This window comes from Corvus moneduloides, chromosome 16, assembly GCF_009650955.1.
Source record: "Corvus moneduloides isolate bCorMon1 chromosome 16, bCorMon1.pri, whole genome shotgun sequence".
Lineage (NCBI taxonomy): Eukaryota > Metazoa > Chordata > Aves > Passeriformes > Corvidae > Corvus > Corvus moneduloides.
Window position 1 is genome coordinate 14,834,432 of NC_045491.1, and position 19,563 is coordinate 14,853,994.

Here is a 19,563-nt window from a genome sequence, read left to right on the forward strand (position 1 = left end):
TGCCTCCAGCATGGCCCAGCACCCCCAGTTCAGGCCCGTTCCCAGAGAGTGCCTGGTGCCCCAGCCCTGGATCCCTCCACAGGGGCTTCTGGATCCTGGACTGCCCAATGCTGTTAGTTGGCCACTTTGGGTCATTTGTGGGCTTTCAGCCAGTTCAGTCATTAACTGCACAACTTTCCTAACAGCTGGTAGCAAAGAGCAGCAAGGACTCATCACCCCCCTGCCCCCAGACGCCCCCGGGTTATCACCCTCATGGAAAGAATGGACAGGCACTGGAGCTGCCTAGGGCAGTGCTAGAGTCGCCATCCCTGGAAGTATTCAAAAAACATGTGGATGTGGCACTTTGGGATGTGGTTTAGTGGTGGGCTTGACAGTGCTGGTTTAATAGTTGGACTCGATGAGCTCAGAGGGCTTTTCCAACCTTAATGATTCTGTGATACCAGGGTGCCTGCAGCGGGGCAGCTGTGGAAGTCAGACCTGTGGGCTCCCTGTGCTCGTGGAAAGGCTGGCTTGGGCTTGTTGCTCGTGTTCGCTTCACAGCTCTGATACACCCTGCCTCGTGGTTCCTGTGCTTTTACTCCTGCCTCTGGATTAGGAAGGGTTCCATTACTCCCCTGGCAGCAGTCTTGGTACTTCCATTTTTTTTGTGTTTAACCAAGATCAGAAGTTATCAGCAATTATATTTGAGGATGCCCTGAGGTTTTATGCAAATTCTTCTGTATTTCATTGCATTACTTAGATGCTTGGACACTTTCAGATATCCCCACTCTGGGTTTTACTCTGCAGTCCCTCCACGGACACGGGACAGAGGTGGGTGACTGAAGAGGGAGATGAGCAGCCCCAGCAGGGTGTAATCTGCAGGGCCATTCTGCACAAGGCCAGAGATAACAACTGAGCAAGAGAAGGTAATGCTGAGGGGAGAGTGTTGTCATGGGGTGATTAAAGACCACTCGTATTATCACAGCAGAGCATTCCTCCTGCACGAGCACTGGGCTGTCACGTTAAAATTTCAGTGTGTCTGCTTCAAAATATAATTTTACTTTCTTAAATAATAAATTATAGGCCTATCTGTCATTCCCAGCTCTTGAACATTTAGTTGTAGTTAGCCTTGTAGTTTAAAGCAATGGTTGCAAGTTCTTCAAGCCCTGGTAGGAAATTAAAGAGTAAAGCCAGGATTCAGACTCCACTTTTCAGACTTTCAAAATTTAATATGCTTCAAATATTTCAGAGTTAAAGCAAATGTATGTGCCCCTTTATCCACAGCATTCTCCTTGAGCGGAAAGCAGTCCCTGTGGATAACACTGGCCCGTGGAGAAAGTTATCCCTGATCTCACAGTGATGCCATTCAGCTGGATTTACAATCAGGGCTGTTGGAAATTAGAATCCCACTTTTACAATTAGCTAACAGGCCTGTTGCTTGCTTCTGCTGTTTAAAATGAGAAACTCTGGTAGCCAGCTTTTGGAACAGATTTTGGATTAAAAAAGACCTACATTAATTTTAAAAAAAAAATCACCTTTGGGGATTTCACGACAAGATTCATGACCTGCCCAAGGGTGGACATTCTGGAACGGGTCTGTGGATCATCGTGAGAAGCAGCAGCAAGACAGGAAGGCAGGTTTGGTGGGGTTTCCCAGAGGACATATCTTCACTAATGCCCTGTCACATAGGAGCAGCAGTGGTCATGTTGTCCAGCTCTATGCATTCCTGAGGCCAGGAGCCCCCTGTCTCACTACCCCATGGGTAGCTGGAGCACTGGAAAGAGGAATTTGGCTGAGAGGTTCATGCAAAGCTGGAGACAGTAATTTTCCATGTTGTGTTGAGGATCAGGCTTCTCCCACCAGGCAAGTTCCTGAGGAGTTCCCACAACAATCCCCTGCACAGCCCTGATCCTGGGTGAGCAATGAACTCCTTCTAGCAAACCACTGTCACCTTTTGGCTGCTCTGGCTTTTGTGATAGTGCAGGAGTAACTCTCAGAAAATGAATTCGAACTCCACAATGATTTCAGTGATGATGAATCCTCCTGTGCAGACGTCACTCTGTGTGCACACAAACCTTAATCCTGCAGTCACAGAGGACCAGTGCCCAGGTTACACAAAATAGGAAGGAGTCCTGATGGTCTGTGCCTTATCCCCGTGTTTATCTGGGTCACAGCTTGGTTGAGTAACCCCTGATTAAAAGCACTCTCACTGAGGAGAGCTTGGAGCACAGCCATGCAACACATCGTTTAAGAGGCAGCACTTTGGGGAGGAGGCAAAAACATTATGTAAATGGATATTTCACAACAGCATCTTTATTTTCAAAGTAAATTTTCTATGGGAAAAGTCCAAGTTTTGGAAATGTATGTAGCAAGGGATGATGAATACAGCCTCTCTTGATAATGCCATCCATTTAAGTTGTATAAACTAAATATCATGTTGTCCATGCCCTGGCTCTGCCTATGCTGTCAGAGGCACTTTGACTTGCAGACTGCACTGCTCTGCATCTGTGTAGCCAGACAGAGTGAGCTCTGGGTTTTCAGGGCATGTGTATGGCACTACCAACGGGAAGGTATACAAAGAGCCCTCTGATAATATTCCCTGTGGTAGAGCAATTGTCCCCCTTGGGTCTCAGATGAGTCTCCTTTTATATCCCCTCTTAAAGTGAGTGGATTACTCAGCCTGTGGTCAGGAGGACTGAGGAGGAGCTGTGGCACTGAACACAATCTGAAATTAAATCCCAGAAGAGTTGTTAGCGTCCACAGAGGGGATGATAATTCAAGATCACCAAACCCAGCCAGGTTTGCAGACTCAGAGGCCCCCAGTGCTTTGTGCCTGCCTTTTGAGAAAGCCCAAGGTTTATTCTAATTGTGTGACAGATGGCATGCAGAGAGGCTTGAATTGGAGCCCAGTGCAGAGTACAAGGGGTGGATCAGAGCCCTTCTGCAAGTGCCACTTGCCCCAGGAAAGTGGGGACAGCAGAGGATACAGAAGTTTCTGTCTGACCCCATCCCTGGTTCTTACCCCACCACTGGTTCCTTCCCACCTGAGCCCAGGATGCAGTGGCAGAGGCACAGCCCAGGAAAGTCGTGTCTATTTGTAGTGCATAGATCAACTCCTTCAGGCTATGGAGTCTACCTAGAGAGGAGAGACCTATCCCCATATGACAGCACAGAAGAGATCGCTGCCATACACACAGCACCTCAAACCCAGCACCTTCCCAGCAGCACAGCACAGCACAGCTCCCCGTGGCTCCTGAGAGGCTCCAAGGCCAGTGCACGGTCCTGTGGGACACCTGTACTTCAGGACAGGTATCCATAGGCTGGACATGCTCCAGTCCATGCATGACCCAAGGATCATTAGATCCCTAGAAGGGCTTTCCCCTCAGCAGGATGACCATGGCTGGGAAACACCCTCTGTAGCAGTGGGTAGTGCTGCTGTGAAACACAGACACATCTCTGGCTGAGACACACCAACCTTCTCCACACGAGTGTGTAGGGCTGCTTGGGCAGAGAACACTATCTGACTCCTCTGACAGTGCTCTGCACACAGCTGCCAGCTCTCAGTGGTGATGTCTGAGGCTGCTGTAGTTTATCAGTGTGGCAAAGAGATTTACCTCTGCTTTATGGGCTGGCAGGATATTTATTCCCAGAGGTTCTGCAGCAACCATCTCCAGTAGGGTATTTCTTTGACACTTTGCCCACTTATCTGTGATTACAGACCTGTGCTGGTCTTCGTTTTGCTTGTTTGGTCCTTCACCCATCTAGTGGGCCCGTGCCCTGATGGTACCAGCCATCTGCTGTGGGACCAGGAGCTCCTGTGCATGTCCAGCACAACACAGCCAGCACCAATTGGGATGCTGAGGGCTGTTTTATGGTGCAGGGGACAATTAACAGTGAGATCACACAGTTAGAAATCAAAGGTGTGCAGTCTGAGGATGACAAAAAAAAAAGTCAGACTGGGCTTTTTCACACACACACTTTTTTCTAGCACCATACTCAATTTCACAAACTCTCTATTCCTGTATCCAAAGTGATCCTTACTACCAGTGCTGTTAAAAGCAGCAATTGTAATCTGGGTCCCTAATTCTTTGCAAGAGGCTGGCAAAGTGAAGTCCTGAAGCAAATGGAAAAATCTGCACTTACTCTTAAAAAAATCAGAATTTCACTTCTCCTCTGAACTACACTACAGACCTCCCAGCCTGTCCCTACCATTCCCTACAAAGCATTTTATGTGAAATATTGTACATGGTGCAGCCACGTATACTGGAAGTGGCTGGGTCAGAAAGGCCCAGAGTCTTTCGTTCACGTCTGTGAACCAAGGGAAGAAACACAGACTCCTCTCCAGGCTCCTTAGTATGCTGGAGTCCACATGCTCCTCAGCTTAAAGATGTGTCCTAATGCTTCATCAATGGAATTTTGCAGCATTATCTCTCTGTTCATGTATCAATACATGTCCAGACAATTTCTTTGGACCACATGGTCGCTAGGTTTAGAAGCAAGAAGCTGATAAGGCTGGCAGGCAAGGAGGGCAGTGTGCTGACCCTTGCTGAAGTAGCCAGTGCCTCTCGGGAGATAAGCGTCCCCCACTCCATGAGTGGGCCTCTGGAATGACCAATGAGTGTGGACAGGCACCAAGGTCTGCTCTCCCCTTCCCCTTTATAACCAGGGCTGCCAGGGTGGTGAGTCCAAACCTGCTCCGAGCCGTCACTCCAAGGGAACAGAGCCAGCACCTCCCGCACAATGACGCTGACCCAAGCCGAGAAAGCCGCCGTGGTCACCATCTGGGCCAAGGTGGCCACCCAAGCTGATGCCATTGGGGCAGAATCACTGGAGAGGTAAGGCCCCAGCAGTCCCCCAAAGAGGGCTTTGCTATCAGGATGCCTCTCATGTAGAACTTGGGTGAATGAGAGCAGGCTGGGACTGGGGAGACTTAATGGAGAGTTGTGCTGTTTGATATGTAATCTTCAGGAGTTATATCTGTGCTACTAAATGCTTCAAAATCTAGCAGTAAACCATGATTTTTTAAACAATTTAATAGGGTTTTGTTTCTCCTTATAGCCATACAGAAGAATTCATAGCCAGAAGCACTGGCGAGGAATTCAAAGTCATTCCTACTCGGTGTCCTAAACACCATTATCCCTGTTAGGGGATAAACTTGAAGCGGTTTATTGTACAAGTGATGTGCTTTCTCTTACAGTTTTTATCCATTAACAAAATAGTTATCCACCAAACTCACTGGATGCTCAGGTTTCATTGTTCCAGTTGGTAAGTAACAAACTGTTAGGAAACAAGACAGCTGGATCCCCTGCATGAAGCATGGCACAGTAATTCAAAGTCTGTACCAATTAAGCAAGCTGGCACAAAAGGGTCTGTAAATATTCAGAAATTGTCATGTTATTCAAAGTGATTTAAATGCTATTTACAGCTCACTTGAAAGTATTGCGATCCTCCTTTCAGGATTCTGAGTACCACTCATATCAATTCTGGTTTGTTCATTTTGGTTTGAAGGTCCTGGAAACTTGGTTATAATATAATACAGGAAATTTGGTGACAATTTCAGGGTTTAGTTTATTAAAAACAAGACCAAACAAAACAAAACCAAACCCAAAACTACATTAAATTTTAAATATTTTTTAACACTTAATTCTTCTCTAGTATGTACAGATTAACCTGCTGTATAATCTGCATGTGCTGCAGAAGGTTTACACTGCGCTTGCTCTGAGGTTTTACCACCTCATACCATTTCTACTGCTGAGCACCTTCTTCTTGTTTTCCTCCAGGCTTTTCTTCAGCTACCCCCAGACGAAAACCTACTTCCCTCACTTCGATCTGAGCCAAGGCTCAGCTCAGCTCCGTGGCCACGGCTCCAAGGTCATGCATGCCGTCGGGGAAGCTGTGAAGCACGTTGATGACATTCCAGGGGCTTTGGCCAAGCTCAGTGAGCTGCATGCTTACATCCTCAGGGTGGACCCCGTGAACTTCAAGGTGAGGGAGCACAGAAACTTTCAGGGGTGGAAACTGCCATCACAGAATCAGAGACCACCGGTCATGAGGGCTAATGGCACACAGTCCCTGACTGTGCTGCACAGCCTGCTTCTCATGTGATTTTTAACCTGGGATTGGGTCTTTTAATGGAAGTTCTGGCCCAGTGCAGGCAAAGAACTACTCAGGGGGCTCCTGTGGTTTGTGTTAGACAGACTCAAATCTCTGCTGTTTTAGCTGTAATTCATGAATCTGCCTCACACCTCAAGCTACATCACCTGTCTTGAACAAAGTTTTAATAAATTATGAACAGTCCCACTTTGTTGCACTTGAGGAAGGAAGGAACACATGGAAGAGGGAGTGGGATCAAGCAGTGCCTTTTGCCCTATGCCAAAGACAGCTGTGCTTCTTCACTCCCGTCTCAGGCAGCAGCACTGCCTGGTTGGGACACGTAGTTGTCATCCCAGAGCACACTGGGCCCAAGGTCCATTGCAGACCCCTACACTGATACCTGGTACTCATTATGATGGATTTCATGCTGCTTTGCCTTACAGCTGCTTTCCCACTGTATCCTGTGCTCTCTGGCTGCCCGCTATCCCAGTGACTTCACCCCAGAAGTTCATGCTGCATGGGACAAGTTCCTGTCCAGTGTTTCCTCTGTTCTGACTGAGAAGTACAGATAAATGGCCTCAACAGAGGGTGAGGGAGACCCATCTACATCCCAGCCCTGCTGCCAGGCTCTGGGGTATCACCTCTTCCTGGGCAGCTCTTTAAATCCCCCCTGCAGGGGCTCAGTCATCTGCAAAACCCAATAAATAATTCAAATGTGAGCTGTGGTCTCTGTGCTTTCATCTCGATGTGTTCTGCCCACACCTGACTGTTCAGGCAGGGGTATTCTGAAATGTCTACACAATATGGAGGGGGAAATACTAAACTTTATAAATTCATGTACTAATTCATATACTAACAAATGTGTACTAATTCATGTGCCAGTTCAGTGGGGGTAACATAACATTCAGTAGGAGCAACATACCATTGAGCAGAAGCCCAGAATGGGCTGGAGCCCTGTGAATGCAGCTGCTCACCGAGGTATATCCACCACGAACTGTTTCCAGGCTGACCAGGAAAGAGTCTTGTACCCTGCCAGGACATTGAATGGATCCAGGCTTTTTGCTTAACCTATCCAAAAGCCATCCCAGCCTGTTGGGAATCAAACCTGCATTGCAGTGCAGGGCATTGTCCTGTCACACTTCTCTCCATGGGGCATGGACATGGTATCTGATGTGCTTCATGCTGTGGGTTGACCCCACTGTGCAGCCACTGCACCCCAGCTGCCCACTCACTTCCCCCCTGCAATGGGATGAGGTGAAGGGCAAAGGAAAAATAAAACCAAGAAAATTTGGGGTCAAAATCAAAAAAACAAACATAAATAATTGTTTAGTAATTGAAGACTAAGTGGAAGCACAGGGAAGAAAACAAAACAGGGGATGCAGAGGCAATCACTCACCACATTCCACGGGTAGGCTGATGTTCAGCCAGTTCATGAGTAAAAACCATGGATAACCCCCCTAAAACTCCCTCAAACCCCTTCTTTTCCCTTTGATGGCTGAGCATGGTGTTATATGGTTGGTTAGTTATCTTTGGTTAGTTGGGCCTATCTGCCTGGCTGTGTCCTCTCCCAGCACCTTGAAAGCTATTCCCTGGGTGGGAGCAGAGTGAGAAACAGAGGCAGTCTTGATGCTGTGCAAATGCTGCTCAACAGAACCTGAAACATCAGTGTGTTACTGGGGGCAGTTTGGCCAAAACCTAAAGCACAGCACCATGTCAGCTCCTGTCTCAGAGACTTCTGGCGTGAAACAAACAGTGGGTGCACAGCCTTCACCCTGCTCTGGTAGCCAGCCTGAGCCAGCACTGCAAGTGGCAGTCCTCATCTCATCCGTGGAGTTTAGGGACTGTGTTTGGACAAGGGGGAAAAAGGTGGTGTGGAAGCTCTCAGGACACCAAATGGCTCTAAACATGTCACCACAGCAGCTTTTAAAGCATTCTGCATCCATGGATCTCAGGTAACCTGGAGGTTTAAATCCGTGACTGACATGCTCTGTCAGCATCTGGCATGTCCCTTACCCCATGTTTGCACCAACTCCTTCTTCCTACAGAGGCTGAGAGAAGGATGTGAGAGTCAGAGGAAATGGCCTCAAGTTGTGCCAGGAGAGGCTTAGGTTGGATATTAAGAAAAATTTCTTCACTGAAAGCATTGTCAGGCACTGGCACAGGCTGTCCTGGGCAGTGGTGGAGTCCCTGTCCCTGGAGGGATTTAGATGTGTAGATGTGGCTCTTGGGGACCTGGTTTAGTGTTGGCCTTGGCGGTGCTGGGGGAATGGTTGGGCTCAATGATCCTATACACCTTTTCCAACATTAGTAATCCTATTACTCTAAAATTCTGTTATTGTATGACCAGCCACCATGTGCCCTGCGAGAAGTCCCAGCATTTATGGGGAGAGGCAGGAGCACACATGGGGATGGGAAGAAGGGAGGGAGTCCATGACTGAGAAGCATGACAGGATGGACTTTGGGAAGACCATGAACCAAAGAGGAGGTTGTTCCCTGCCTGGGTTTCTCTGGGGGAGCTTGTCCATGGCTCCTAGTCAGAGGCCATGGGGCTCTTGGAGCAGAGAGGGGCTGGATGTGCCAAAGTCTGGAGGGGACCAGGGACACTTGTGGGACCTACCTCAACACCCTCAGAGCCAAGGAGGACCCTGGCCTATCTGTGGGGAATGATGGATCACAACAGGAGGTTTGAGAACATGCCAGCCAGGGTGGAAAAGGCTGTGGCACGCATGGGACATGCCCAGGGCTGCTGCTGTCCATGGGGCAGCCTGGTAAGGTGCTGCCCCCAGCCCAGTTCTGGTGTTGGGCTGGTGCAGCAGGGCAGGACAGGCAGCTGGGCCCCCCAGGGGCCTCCTTAGGGCAGGGCCCCCCGAGGCATCTGGGCCCCTCCAAGGCAGTGCCGCAGCCGCTCCCACAGCCCAGCCATCCCCTTGCCCCTCAGTGTGATAAGATAAGGCTGGGTGGAGGTGCCAGTGGCTATAAGAGGCGTCCCTGCAGGTGCTGCTGCTACCAACCCCTGCCCACTTTTCCAGCCGCCACCATGCTGACTGCCGAGGACAAGAAGCTGATCCAGCAGGTCTGGGGAAAGGTCGGCGGCGCCGAGGAGGAGATCGGAGCCGAGACCCTGTGGAGGTACAGGCCTGGGGACCCCATGGGCCAGGGGGAGGAGGGGGTGGTAGCCCCACGGAGGGGCCAGTGTGGTGGGTCCGGCTGGGGTCAGCAGCACTGACTGTCCCACTCCCCCAGGATGTTCCATTCCTACCCCCCGACCAAGACCTACTTCCCCCACTTCGACCTGTCACAAGGCTCTGATCAGATCCGTGGCCATGGCAAGAAAGTGGTGGCTGCCCTGGGCACTGCCATCAAGAACCTGGACAACCTCAGCCAGGCTCTGTCTGAGCTCAGCAACCTGCACGCCTACAACCTGCGTGTGGACCCCGTCAACTTCAAGGCAGGCGGGGGATGGGGATGGGGATGGGGAAGGGGTCTGGGGACAGGGATCAGGATGGGGAGGCAGGGAACAGGGGACGGGGGACGAGGAATGGAGACTGAGGGACAGGGAGTGGGGGGCAGGGATCAGGGTGGGAGGAGGGGGTTGGAGGACAGGGGATGGGGAGGGAACTCAGAATGGGGAGCAGGGGATGTGGGACAGGGAGTCTGGGACAGAGACCGGGATGGGGACGTGGGGGCTGTAGTGGCGGTGCTAAGCCCTGTTTTGCCTTGCAGTTCCTGGCTCAGTGCTTGCAGGTGGTGCTGGCCGTGCGCCTGGGTAAGGAGTACACCCCCGAGGTGCACTCTGCCGTCGACAAGTTCATGTCGGCCGTGGCCGCCGTGCTGGCTGAGAAGTACAGATGAGCTGTCAGCCGTGCTCGTGTACCATCAATAAAAAAAGACTCCTTTGCTGCAGTAACGCGTCTGTTTGTGCCGGGGCCGGGGGCTGGGCTGGAGTGTGGCAGTGCTCCTGCCGGAGAGAGGGGGCTGCAGGTGTGGTACGGGAAGGGCAGCGCCAGCCCTGGGCTCCCTGGGTGTCCCCCAGGGCCCTGCTCGCTTCCAACCCTCCCCTGCATGGGATGCAGCTGATGGCAGGAGCCAGGGAATGGAGCTCTGCCTGCATCCCTCCAGGGAGCAGGGCGAAGGCTGCGCCAAGACAAACGTGATCTTTGCATCCCCTTGAAGGATACCGGGGGGTGATGGGGGTGTAGGATAAATCCTGCCTGTCTCCATCTATCAAGATGGCTTTTTAGGACTTTATTAGGGAGCTATGTGCTTGCATGAGCTCCAGAAGCAATCAGAGAATTCATGGAGAGAAAAAAGTCCACCACAGATCATTAAGCACAAAGCCTGTTCTTGGACTCAAGCTCCTGAGCCACGAATCCCAGTCAACTGCCAGGGAAAAGCCTCCACACTTGCCCCAGGTGTCTGCTCTTCTCCTGGGACCTGGGCAGGGGAGGAATGGGATGGGCAAATCTGCAGTCCAGTATAGGGACACTGGTTTCAGGACTTTTGAGCCTGAATTTTAAAAAAATCAGTGATCACAGGTGGTGGGCTATGAGATACTAAACTAGCCCTGGGTTTGCTCTGTGCTGTGACACCAGAGGGAGGAGATGAGGTCCTGCAGGAGAGAGGTGCCTGAGTGTCCAGGTGCGGGCAGAAGGCAGGCGGGGGCACGCAGGGATCCTGCCTGCTCACAAACAGGCCTGGCAGTCCCAGACCATGGCAGCCCCTGCTCCTGCAGGTGAGCCCACAGCACTTATGCTCCATCCTCAAACACACCCCAGTCCACATCCCAGTGTGCTCATGTGCGTTTACACCAATTTGGTTTTGTGTCAGCAGTTTGAAGGGCTCTGCTACCTTGGCAGCTCCCCCCATGCACACACATGCAGCAGACACTGCCCTGCTGCTGCTTCCCAGAAAATCAGCCCCCCCGGCCCTCCCTCCCCACTCTGAAGTGGTGCCAGACCGAGCTAATCTCCCCTAAACACAAATGATAAGAACCTCAGCCGTGGAGGAAACACGGGTGTGAACTATCACCTGCTGGTCTGCGCCACCTCCCGAACCTAGTGCAAGCTCTGCAAGCCCCCTCACCCTCCTTGTCTTCCTCACCACCTTCATCTTCCTCGTCCTTGTTACATTCCTCACCTTCATTTGGAGCACACAGGGCTCACCACAGACCACTGCGGTCCCTTGTAACTGCCCAAAGAGCTTGCAGCAGTGCCCAGTGCTGATCCTGTGGCTCTGCCAAGTGTCCTCCCTGACTGGAAGTCAGGGTCCCCCAGTGCCCCACAACACCAGGGCCAGCACAGACTGTGCAGGAGAGGGGGCTGGGGCAGGGGAGCTCCGGGGTCTGTTAGCAAAGAGATGTACGTGACTGTGGTTCAAGGAGCAGGTCACACACTGTGGGGTGGTGTGGGATACACCGGTGTGAGGTGTCCTGAGGAACAGGAGCAGGGAGTGCAGTGGGGCAGCTGTGCACAGGGACTGTGTTGCATGGCAGAGGGCTGTATAGGGACAGCACATGTGTGTGCAAGGACGTGTAGGTGTCAGCTGGCAGTGCGTGGAGGGGCACTGTGTGTCCTGGGGCAGATCAGGGGGGTGTGTGCAGGCTGTTGGGTGGTCAGCCTGTACATGCAGGTGCACAGGGGCCTCTGTGTGGCTGTGGGGCACAGACCCTGCTGCTGTCCCAACACCTGACCAGAACCCACCCAGGCTGTGCCAGGAGCACCCAGCCAGTGTCCCACCCCACGCCAGGAGGGGACACACACGGGCTCCTCTGCCAGTGCCAGTGCAGACCCTAACGACAGCCCATGCCAGCCCAGGCACTACACCTAAACCTAAACCTCATCCTAACCCCAAGCTTAACCCTGCTGTCATGTCAGCGTGTGTCCGTGGGGCAGAGACCACCCACCTGCGCTGGAACAAGCCCTGACCGTAACCCTGACCCGACCCCGCGGTGCCGAGGCAGAGCCCCCCCGCCGGTGCCGGTGCCGGTGCCGGTGCCGGTGCCCGGGCGGAGCGGGGCGGGGGAGGACGGGCGGTGGCCCCGCCTGGCCGGGGTCCAGCACCCCCGGGACCGGGGCGGGGCGGGGCGGGCGGAGCCCCAGCACCGCATATAAGGGCGGCGGCGGCCAGCGGGGACACCCGTGTTGGGGCTGCCGAGGCAGAGGTGACATCATGGTGCTGTCCCCCAACGACAAGAGCAACGTCAAGGCCGTCTTCGGCAAAATCGGCGGCCAAGCCGAGGAGTATGGCGCCGAGACCCTGGAGAGGTACTGTGGCCGTCCCCAGCGTGACCCTCTCTCCTCTCCAGCCCCGACTCCCTCGCATCCGCCCCCTCTTCTCCCCATCCGCAGCTGTCTCTGTCCTGTGCCTCCCTGTCCCTGACTCACCCGTCTCTGAACCGCTCTGTTCTCCAGGATGTTCGTCACCTACCCCCAGACCAAGACCTACTTCCCCCACTTTGACCTAGGAAAGGGATCTGCTCAGGTCAAGGGTCACGGCAAGAAGGTGGCGGCTGCACTGGTCGAAGCTGCCAACCACATCGATGACATTGCTGGTGCCCTCTCCAAGCTCAGCGACCTCCACGCCCAAAAACTCCGCGTGGACCCTGTCAACTTCAAAGTGAGTGTCTGGGAAGGGGTGTCCAGCCCTGGGAAGGGATGACCAGCCCAGCTCCCCTCCTGCATGCCTTGGCTACCCCCTTGCCTCATTCCCTTGCTCACCACATCCTTTTGCCTTTCAGCTGCTGGGCCAGTGCTTCCTGGTGGTGGTGGCCTGCCACAACCCCTCTCTCCTGACCCCAGAGGTCCACGCTTCCCTGGACAAGTTCCTGTGCGCCGTGGGCACCGTGCTGACTGCCAAGTACCGTTAAGACGTGTACCGTGGCTAGAGCTGGGCCCAACACACCACCAGCCCTCCGACAGCGAGCAGTCAAATGTTCTGAAATAAAGTCTCTTGCATTTGTGCTCCAGCTCTGGTGTCCTGCTCTGTGTGCTGCCTGCGGGAAGGGAGTGGGAGGGATGTGCTCTGGGGGTCTGAACTGGAGGTTCCCCCACCAGGTGGGTACATGGAGGAAATGGGCTCTGGTTTTGCTGTCCCTGAGAGGAGGCAGCGTCTGGGGGGTGGTATCCAGCAGGCAGACGCCGCTCTGCTGCCGTGGGGCTCTGGGAGCAAGCAGAGCATTCCTAGGCACCAGTGGAGAGGAGAGACTGGAAGATCTGGGGCTCCCTGCAGCCCCAGACTGTCCCACCAGAATTCCACGCTGGAATCCCCTCTTGCATCACCAGGCCTGTGCACCCTTGCTCAGGACAAAGTGTTGGAGGGCATCTCCTCCTGGAAATGTTTGCAGGAGACACAGGAGTACGAGGGCTCCTGGCACCTGTGACCCTCTGCCCGGTGGCAGCGTGAGAACACCCTGAGGACCTCCCTGTGCCAGGACATCTTTCTTTGCACACAGGGCCGTGCAGTGGTGGAAGACTGCTTCTGTCTCCACCTAATGCCCCATTGCTCGGGTGTCTCTGTGGAAGGGTCCTGGGGAGCTGCAAGGGGAGTAGATGGGGCTCAGCTCCAGATCCAGCAGTGTGGGGTGGGTAAAGAGCACAAAAAGGAGCCCAGGACTTGTGCTGCTGTCTGTACCCCCCCAGGCCTTATCACAGCCCACAGCAGGGTGGCCATGGTTGGGGGCTGATAAAGGAAAGTCTGGGCTCTGCTCCAGCTCTGGGTGTGGTGGGAGACTGGGCAACAGATAGTCCCAGGAGGCTACAACCTGCCAGGTGCTGAGTAAGGGCTGGAAGGTCTTTAGTGAGGGGGGAAGGTTCAAGGAAGCCCCAGGGTGGCTCACAAAGCCAGCTAAGGTTGCCACAAGGTCCTTTGATCCTTGGCATTGGCAAGGATGGACTCTTCCCTAGTCCCATGGCCTCCAGGCACTGTCAGTGAATGCACAGAGACAGGAGAAACTCCAATGACTCCAAAGAGAGAAGGAGGCCCTTCAGATCCTGGGGTTTCTTCTGCAGTGCACCTCAGGCATCATGATCTCACATGGCCACTGTACTGGCACCTGTGACCCACTGGGCATGATGAGGAAGGGAGGAGAAAGCTGCACATGGCATCCCTGGGCAGTCTGGTCTCCCTTTGTGCAGAGCAGGTGTTGGAGCAGGTTCCACCCCTCCAACCAGGAACATCACCCAGGCAGAGCTGTGGGCACAACTTCCCAGGGATCTCATGGAGAACCAGGATATGGTGGGGACTCAGGGCACACAGGTGTGCAAGGAGGTGTGAACTGGTGTGGAAAGCGTTGGGAAGAGCCAGCATCAAATCCAGCACGGGCTTGGACTCCTGCTAACTCAACCACTAAGGGCCCTCAAGGTCCTGAGCATGGTGGGTACATGAGACGAGGTGTAAAAGTGTGGGGACAATGTGTATGTGAGGGGTGAAAGTGGTTTCCAGCTCGGCTTTAGCTCCTGGCTGCTCCCAAGCCGTGCCGTGACCTCAGGCAGGACACGCCGGGTGGCAGTGGGCAGTGTCCTGCCTCTGCAGCACTTCCCCAGGGTTCTGCCTGGCCAGGGACCGCTGCGCTGCTGTTGTCCCAGCCATTTGTCCCTGCTGCCACCAGAGGGGGACCTCCAGCCGTGGTGCTTTCTCGGGCCCGGGCAGAGGGTGCGCGGGCTGGGGGAAGCGGGGCTGCTGCGACCGGGCTTCCAGCCAGCCCCGGGTCGCGAGGGCTTTGGGGACGCCGGTGCCAGCTCGGAGGGGGGTGCAGGACCCCTTCCCATCAGTCCGTGTCCAGCGCTGAGAGTTCCAGCCCCGAGCCCCTTGTGCCTCCTGGCTCATAGCGCAGGGGCTCCCTTCACTGGGCATCCCTCGGTGACCATGGCTTCGTGTGCCCCAGGACGCAGCCTGCCCACGGGACAGACACGCTGGCCACAGCTTGGCGCTCCCTGAGCTGGCATCCCTGCCCAGCTGCCTTGGGACCCACCAGCACCACAGCAGCCACGCTCTGGAGCGGGGCAGGTCAAATATTTGCCCCAGGCTGGTTTTGCAGCTGGCTTTGCTGCAGCTCCAGTGCTGAGGAGGGAGTTGGAGGCAACTTCTGCATTGCCACAGCAGCAGCAGCAGCCTGAAACAGCCCCAGGTGACGCTGAGGAGGTGGATTTGGAGACAAAGTCCCCTGATCCAGGCCACGGCAGCACTCAGGAAGCCGAGTCACACCAGGCAGCTTCAGCAGAAGAAGGAAGATGAATATCTCCAGGTCATGCCCGTTTTGATGTCTCCACTCTCTGCAGGCCTTTCTCAGCTCTCATTTATTCTTGATGGACAAAGCACCCAGGGTTCAAAGATACCCCAGAACAGCACAGTGTTCTCTCCTGTGATGTCACCACGGCAAGTGGCATCTCAGAGCTCATTTTTATTGAAAGAGGAGCTAAAATGACATCAGGAAATGAGCTTGATGGTTATGACTTACCTGATCACAGCACTTTCACCAGCCTCTTGAGGGGCTGCAAACAGCATTGTCCAGGTAGTTTGGATTCTAATCTTATTATGTTGGATAGATAGTCATGGCCCTAGAGAGGGTGTCCTGGAAAGGGACACAAAAACGTACTTCTGGAGGAGGTCAAGCATCCGAGGGGAGTTTAACAGGAATTCTCCATGAATTTTCTATCTTCCCACTGCTTCTCTGCTAAAATTTGATCTAGCAAACAAGTAGTGGGAAGATGGAGAATTAATTCCTCACTGGAAGGTGATCTTAGGAGAGCAGCTGAGCGATCCTTTTGCTGGAATGAGGAGGGAAAACATCATGTGTTTTACAAACTGTTCTTGTTTCTACATCCCATATTGGAATTCAATATGGCAATAGTGTAACCCGTGAGTGGTGCAGCCAATAGGTCTTCTGCTTCTTTGCTGTGTGTTTGGACGGCCACTCTTTCCTAAATGTCAGATTTTCCCTGCTGAAATGATCTCTCTGATTTGTCTGGATCCTTTTGGATTTTAAGCCAGTTTTTGGATTTTAAGTGTTTGCATCCTCTCCAGCTCAGGAACATCTGAGAACTTAATAAGGACATTCTCCACTACAACACAAGTAATTGATGACAGAACAGTGAATAATAATGGTAAACAAAGAACTGGAATCTGTCAAAGAAGGAAAACAGACTCATCTGAAAGGATTCATTCCTGGCAATGGCCATGATTATTACTCATCTCTTTCTTTGATTAGAAGTCCCACTGTTTGGCTTTTTTTAATTGAAGCCAACTGCTTTGTAGTTCCTTGGTTTCCTCCTTTTACCCTCCTAATGATAAGAGACATGATGGTCTCGTTTCTGTGACCCCATTCCCCTCCCTCTTTTCCCAGAGATATTGCATGTTTGGAGGTGGCTTCCATCAGTTTTTGAGGTAAAGGGGATTTTTTTTTTCAGGCAAGCAGTCTGAAAATAAGGAATGATTGAAATATACTTTAATTCAAACTTTTTGGGATCCTCCCACCTCCTCCACTGGCTGTTTTGGCAGTGGAAAAAGGAAAAGTGGTAGAAGACAGAAAATGAGCATTGATTAGATTTTCACTACAAAGATGGAAATTGAATAGAAATGCAAAAATTTTCTTCCTGCTGGTTGCCCTGTCTTCCCACCACACAGCAACCACCTGGGAGATTGATTTTGCTTGGAGATGAGATGATAGGCAATGCTCTGCTGGTAACATTAGTACTTCCTCTCTCCCTGCGTTGTTTTTCTGTATTTTTCAGCAGCAGGAGATACCATCTGGGGAGGGCACAGCTTTGGTTGTGTTCCTCCAGCTCCCACACAAGCAGTAATAGCAATTCCAGAGGGTACATTCCAGCCTGTTGCCTTCAGCATCTGTCTGTTGACCTGCTGCTGCTCATGAATTTGCTCTACCTTTCATAAACCTGCTGATCCTATTTGTTTCCACAACCTCCTGTGGCAGTGAATTCCAGAAGTTCATTCTCCCACCTGCTCCAAATAAAGTCTTTTTTATCCATTCGGAACCAATGTACCAGACTGATCGATGGCCTCTAACTCATCATGCATGTGCACCAGGTCCACGTTCTCTTTATGATTTTGTAGGGCTGGCATGTTTGCTCCCCCTTCTCCAGAGAAAAATCCCAGCCTCCCTGGAACCCCCTCATAGTGCAGCTACCCCATCCCCTTGATCTCAGTTATCCTGCTCAGGGCTCTATGTCCACAATGCTCTTACATCCTAAGAGGTCCTGTTGTGATAGGACAAGGGGTGATGGTTTTAAATGAAGAGGTTTGATTTAGATTAGATACAGGGAAGAAGTTTTTCACAATGAAGGTGGTAAAACATCGGCACAGGTTACTCGGGGAGGTTGGGATGCCCCATCCCTAGAACCTTTCAAGACCAGGTTGGATGGGGCTCTGAGCAACCTGACCTACTGGTCACCCCATGGCAGAGGGGGTGAGTTAGACAGCCTTTAGAAGTCCCTTCCAATCCAAATTATTCCATGATTATAGGATTCTATGATCAGAGGCCAGACCTGCACAGATGTGGGTGCACCAAGCTGTTACACAACAGGCAGGAGGTGCCCTCTTTCTTATTTTGTAAGCCCAGGTCCTTCCTGATGACATCACCGTATTTTGTTGGCTTTTTTTTTTTTTTTTTTTTTTTTGCTGCACATCAAGGCTGCAATCTTGGTGAACCATCAGTAAGGACCCCAGCACCTTTTTCCTGAGCTGTAATAGCCAGTTTAAGTTCAGCCTCCTCTGTTTTAGATCATATTTCCCTATCCAGGTCACCCTCTTTATCTACACTGAAAGGATTGACCTTCTGTTTTTCTGTAGCACTGGGAGCTGCACATAGCAGCATTCCACAGAGTACATCAAATATCCTTTCAGCAGTCTCCTGCAGTAATGGAGCATCATCTGACTTTTCTGTCAAAAGCTAAAACTCTGCAACTCTAACAGCAGATTTTTGGTCCCTAATCCTGGGATACAGTTCTTCATTATACTCTTCCTTCCCCTGTCACAGTGACTTCAAGTCAAGCTGCTGGGTGGACACAATTCAATGAAGATCTACCTGAAGATAGTTAAAACAGAGAGTTTTCCAGTCTGTGCCACTTTTTTTACTCCTTGCACTGGGATCAAACAGAAATAGGGGATCAGACTGTGCCAGCTCTGTGCTCTCCAGAGACTTTTGCACATGGCCAAGAGGATCCCAGCTATGGATTTATGGAAAGCAATACAGCAAAATGTACATTGCAGCTGCTCATCCAGAAAGCTTTTAGACATCCCTCAATAGTTGGGAAGCTGAGTGCGTTTATTAATAGTAGAAATATATTTATCAAAATTCATGGATCAGCACTGTTAAAGCTCCATAAATCCAATTTGGACAGGCCACCATTATTTATTTTTCCAGGTTGTTGCCTCAAAGAGGGATACTTATAGTATATAATCCACACTTTTCCACAGGCCTGTTTGAAACACTGTAGGACATGCACTCTCCAGAATAGCATCTTCCTCTTTTGTCTGACTTCCTAATGAAGGGCTGCAATTTGGGACTCTTGCACCAAAGACCAAGAAGCAGAAGTGGTCAGCCCTAACCATCACAGGGACACCGACACCACATTCAGAGAGTCACTGAGTCACACAGACGCCCTGGCCCCAGCACGGCCACGGTCCCTCAGGCATCAGCATAAACAGAACCTCCCATGTGGTTTTCCGAGTCCTGTGGGTTCTTGATGCCACACAGGATGAGGCAGATACCTCTGCAGCTGGATCTTCTGCCCGCCTGCAAGTCTTTGTGATCCACCTGCAGCACTGCCTGTGCAAGTGGAGGAAGCTTCAGCTTCCCCAGCTCCAGCTTCAGCCCTAACTCCGGCTCTGCAGCCAAAAGGAGACCCTCCCTGGCCCAAACTCATCCCTTCTGAGGCTGCAAGGCAGCTTAGCCAAAGGGAAAAGGAGCAGCCCAGACAGTCACTAAGCCAATGACAACATTTGCATGTCCCCATGTATTTGGGGCAGCTGTCAGTCTGGAGGAGGCGTATCCTACAGCATCCATCCACACAGCTACAGTGAATGCTGGAATGCTTTACTTGGGAACAAGCAAGTCCAAGAGACCCAAGCTGTGAAAAAAAATACGTATTGTAACACACAATGAATCTGACTCTGTGTTGTGCTAGATAAGCTTAATTTATACTCAGATCTTTGACATTGAATGTCTTCTTTTTTTCTTTTTTAAGAGGAAAATAACTAGAAACAGCATTCCAAGAAAGTAATTCATAAGGGCTGATTGGAGATGAGCTGATATCTCTAAAAGTGGAGTTGAAGGCTAAATTGATGTAGAATGAGGATGGAAGGGTTTATTTGTTTTCCTCTTAGAAGGAGAGCTCTGAAAATTCAAGGATAGTATCACACAGGGGCAAACGGAAATGAACAAGCAGTGAACAAATTGAAGCTGGAAATTAGTGGAATGGTCCTTTTCCATCCCTTGAGCTTATGTGCTCAAGCTTCTGGGCTGACTTCAAGGAAGTC

The 19,563-nt window shown here is 51.8% G+C and overlaps 3 protein-coding genes across 3 annotated transcripts; all 3 read left to right on the forward strand.

The window, feature by feature from the left end:
• Positions 1–4,566: 4,566 nt before the first annotated feature.
• Positions 4,567–6,791, forward strand: LOC116452203 (hemoglobin subunit pi). Its single transcript, XM_032126413.1, has 3 exons — positions 4,567–4,814; positions 5,760–5,964; positions 6,516–6,791. The coding sequence occupies exons 1-3, from the start codon at positions 4,720–4,722 to the stop codon at positions 6,642–6,644; spliced, it is 429 nt and encodes a 142-aa protein (XP_031982304.1). The 5' UTR covers positions 4,567–4,719; the 3' UTR covers positions 6,645–6,791.
• A 2,264-nt stretch (positions 6,792–9,055) lies between these two features.
• Positions 9,056–9,975, forward strand: LOC116452134 (hemoglobin subunit alpha-D). Its single transcript, XM_032126309.1, has 3 exons — positions 9,056–9,201; positions 9,316–9,520; positions 9,796–9,975. The coding sequence occupies exons 1-3, from the start codon at positions 9,110–9,112 to the stop codon at positions 9,922–9,924; spliced, it is 426 nt and encodes a 141-aa protein (XP_031982200.1). The 5' UTR covers positions 9,056–9,109; the 3' UTR covers positions 9,925–9,975.
• A 2,204-nt stretch (positions 9,976–12,179) lies between these two features.
• On the forward strand, positions 12,180–13,036 carry LOC116452116 (hemoglobin subunit alpha-A). Its single transcript, XM_032126277.1, has 3 exons — positions 12,180–12,335; positions 12,483–12,687; positions 12,809–13,036. Exons 1-3 carry the CDS (start codon positions 12,241–12,243, stop codon positions 12,935–12,937), a joined length of 429 nt encoding a protein of 142 aa, XP_031982168.1. The 5' UTR covers positions 12,180–12,240; the 3' UTR covers positions 12,938–13,036.
• Positions 13,037–19,563: the final 6,527 nt, after the last annotated feature.

Bases quoted from the DNA above. Each gene is read 5' to 3' on its own strand.
- LOC116452203 (XM_032126413.1), top strand. From the start codon at position 4,720: ATGACGCTGACCCAAGCCGAGAAAGCCGCCGTGGTCACCATCTGGGCC. The intron at 4,815-5,759 runs GTAAGGCCCCAG...GTTTTCCTCCAG, and splicing joins GGGGCAGAATCACTGGAGAG to GCTTTTCTTCAGCTACCCCC. The intron at 5,965-6,515 runs GTGAGGGAGCAC...TTTGCCTTACAG, and splicing joins TGGACCCCGTGAACTTCAAG to CTGCTTTCCCACTGTATCCT.
- LOC116452134 (XM_032126309.1), top strand. From the start codon at position 9,110: ATGCTGACTGCCGAGGACAAGAAGCTGATCCAGCAGGTCTGGGGAAAG. The intron at 9,202-9,315 runs GTACAGGCCTGG...CCACTCCCCCAG, and splicing joins GGAGCCGAGACCCTGTGGAG to GATGTTCCATTCCTACCCCC. The intron at 9,521-9,795 runs GCAGGCGGGGGA...TTTGCCTTGCAG, and splicing joins TGGACCCCGTCAACTTCAAG to TTCCTGGCTCAGTGCTTGCA.
- LOC116452116 (XM_032126277.1), top strand. From the start codon at position 12,241: ATGGTGCTGTCCCCCAACGACAAGAGCAACGTCAAGGCCGTCTTCGGC. The intron at 12,336-12,482 runs GTACTGTGGCCG...TCTGTTCTCCAG, and splicing joins GGCGCCGAGACCCTGGAGAG to GATGTTCGTCACCTACCCCC. The intron at 12,688-12,808 runs GTGAGTGTCTGG...TTTGCCTTTCAG, and splicing joins TGGACCCTGTCAACTTCAAA to CTGCTGGGCCAGTGCTTCCT.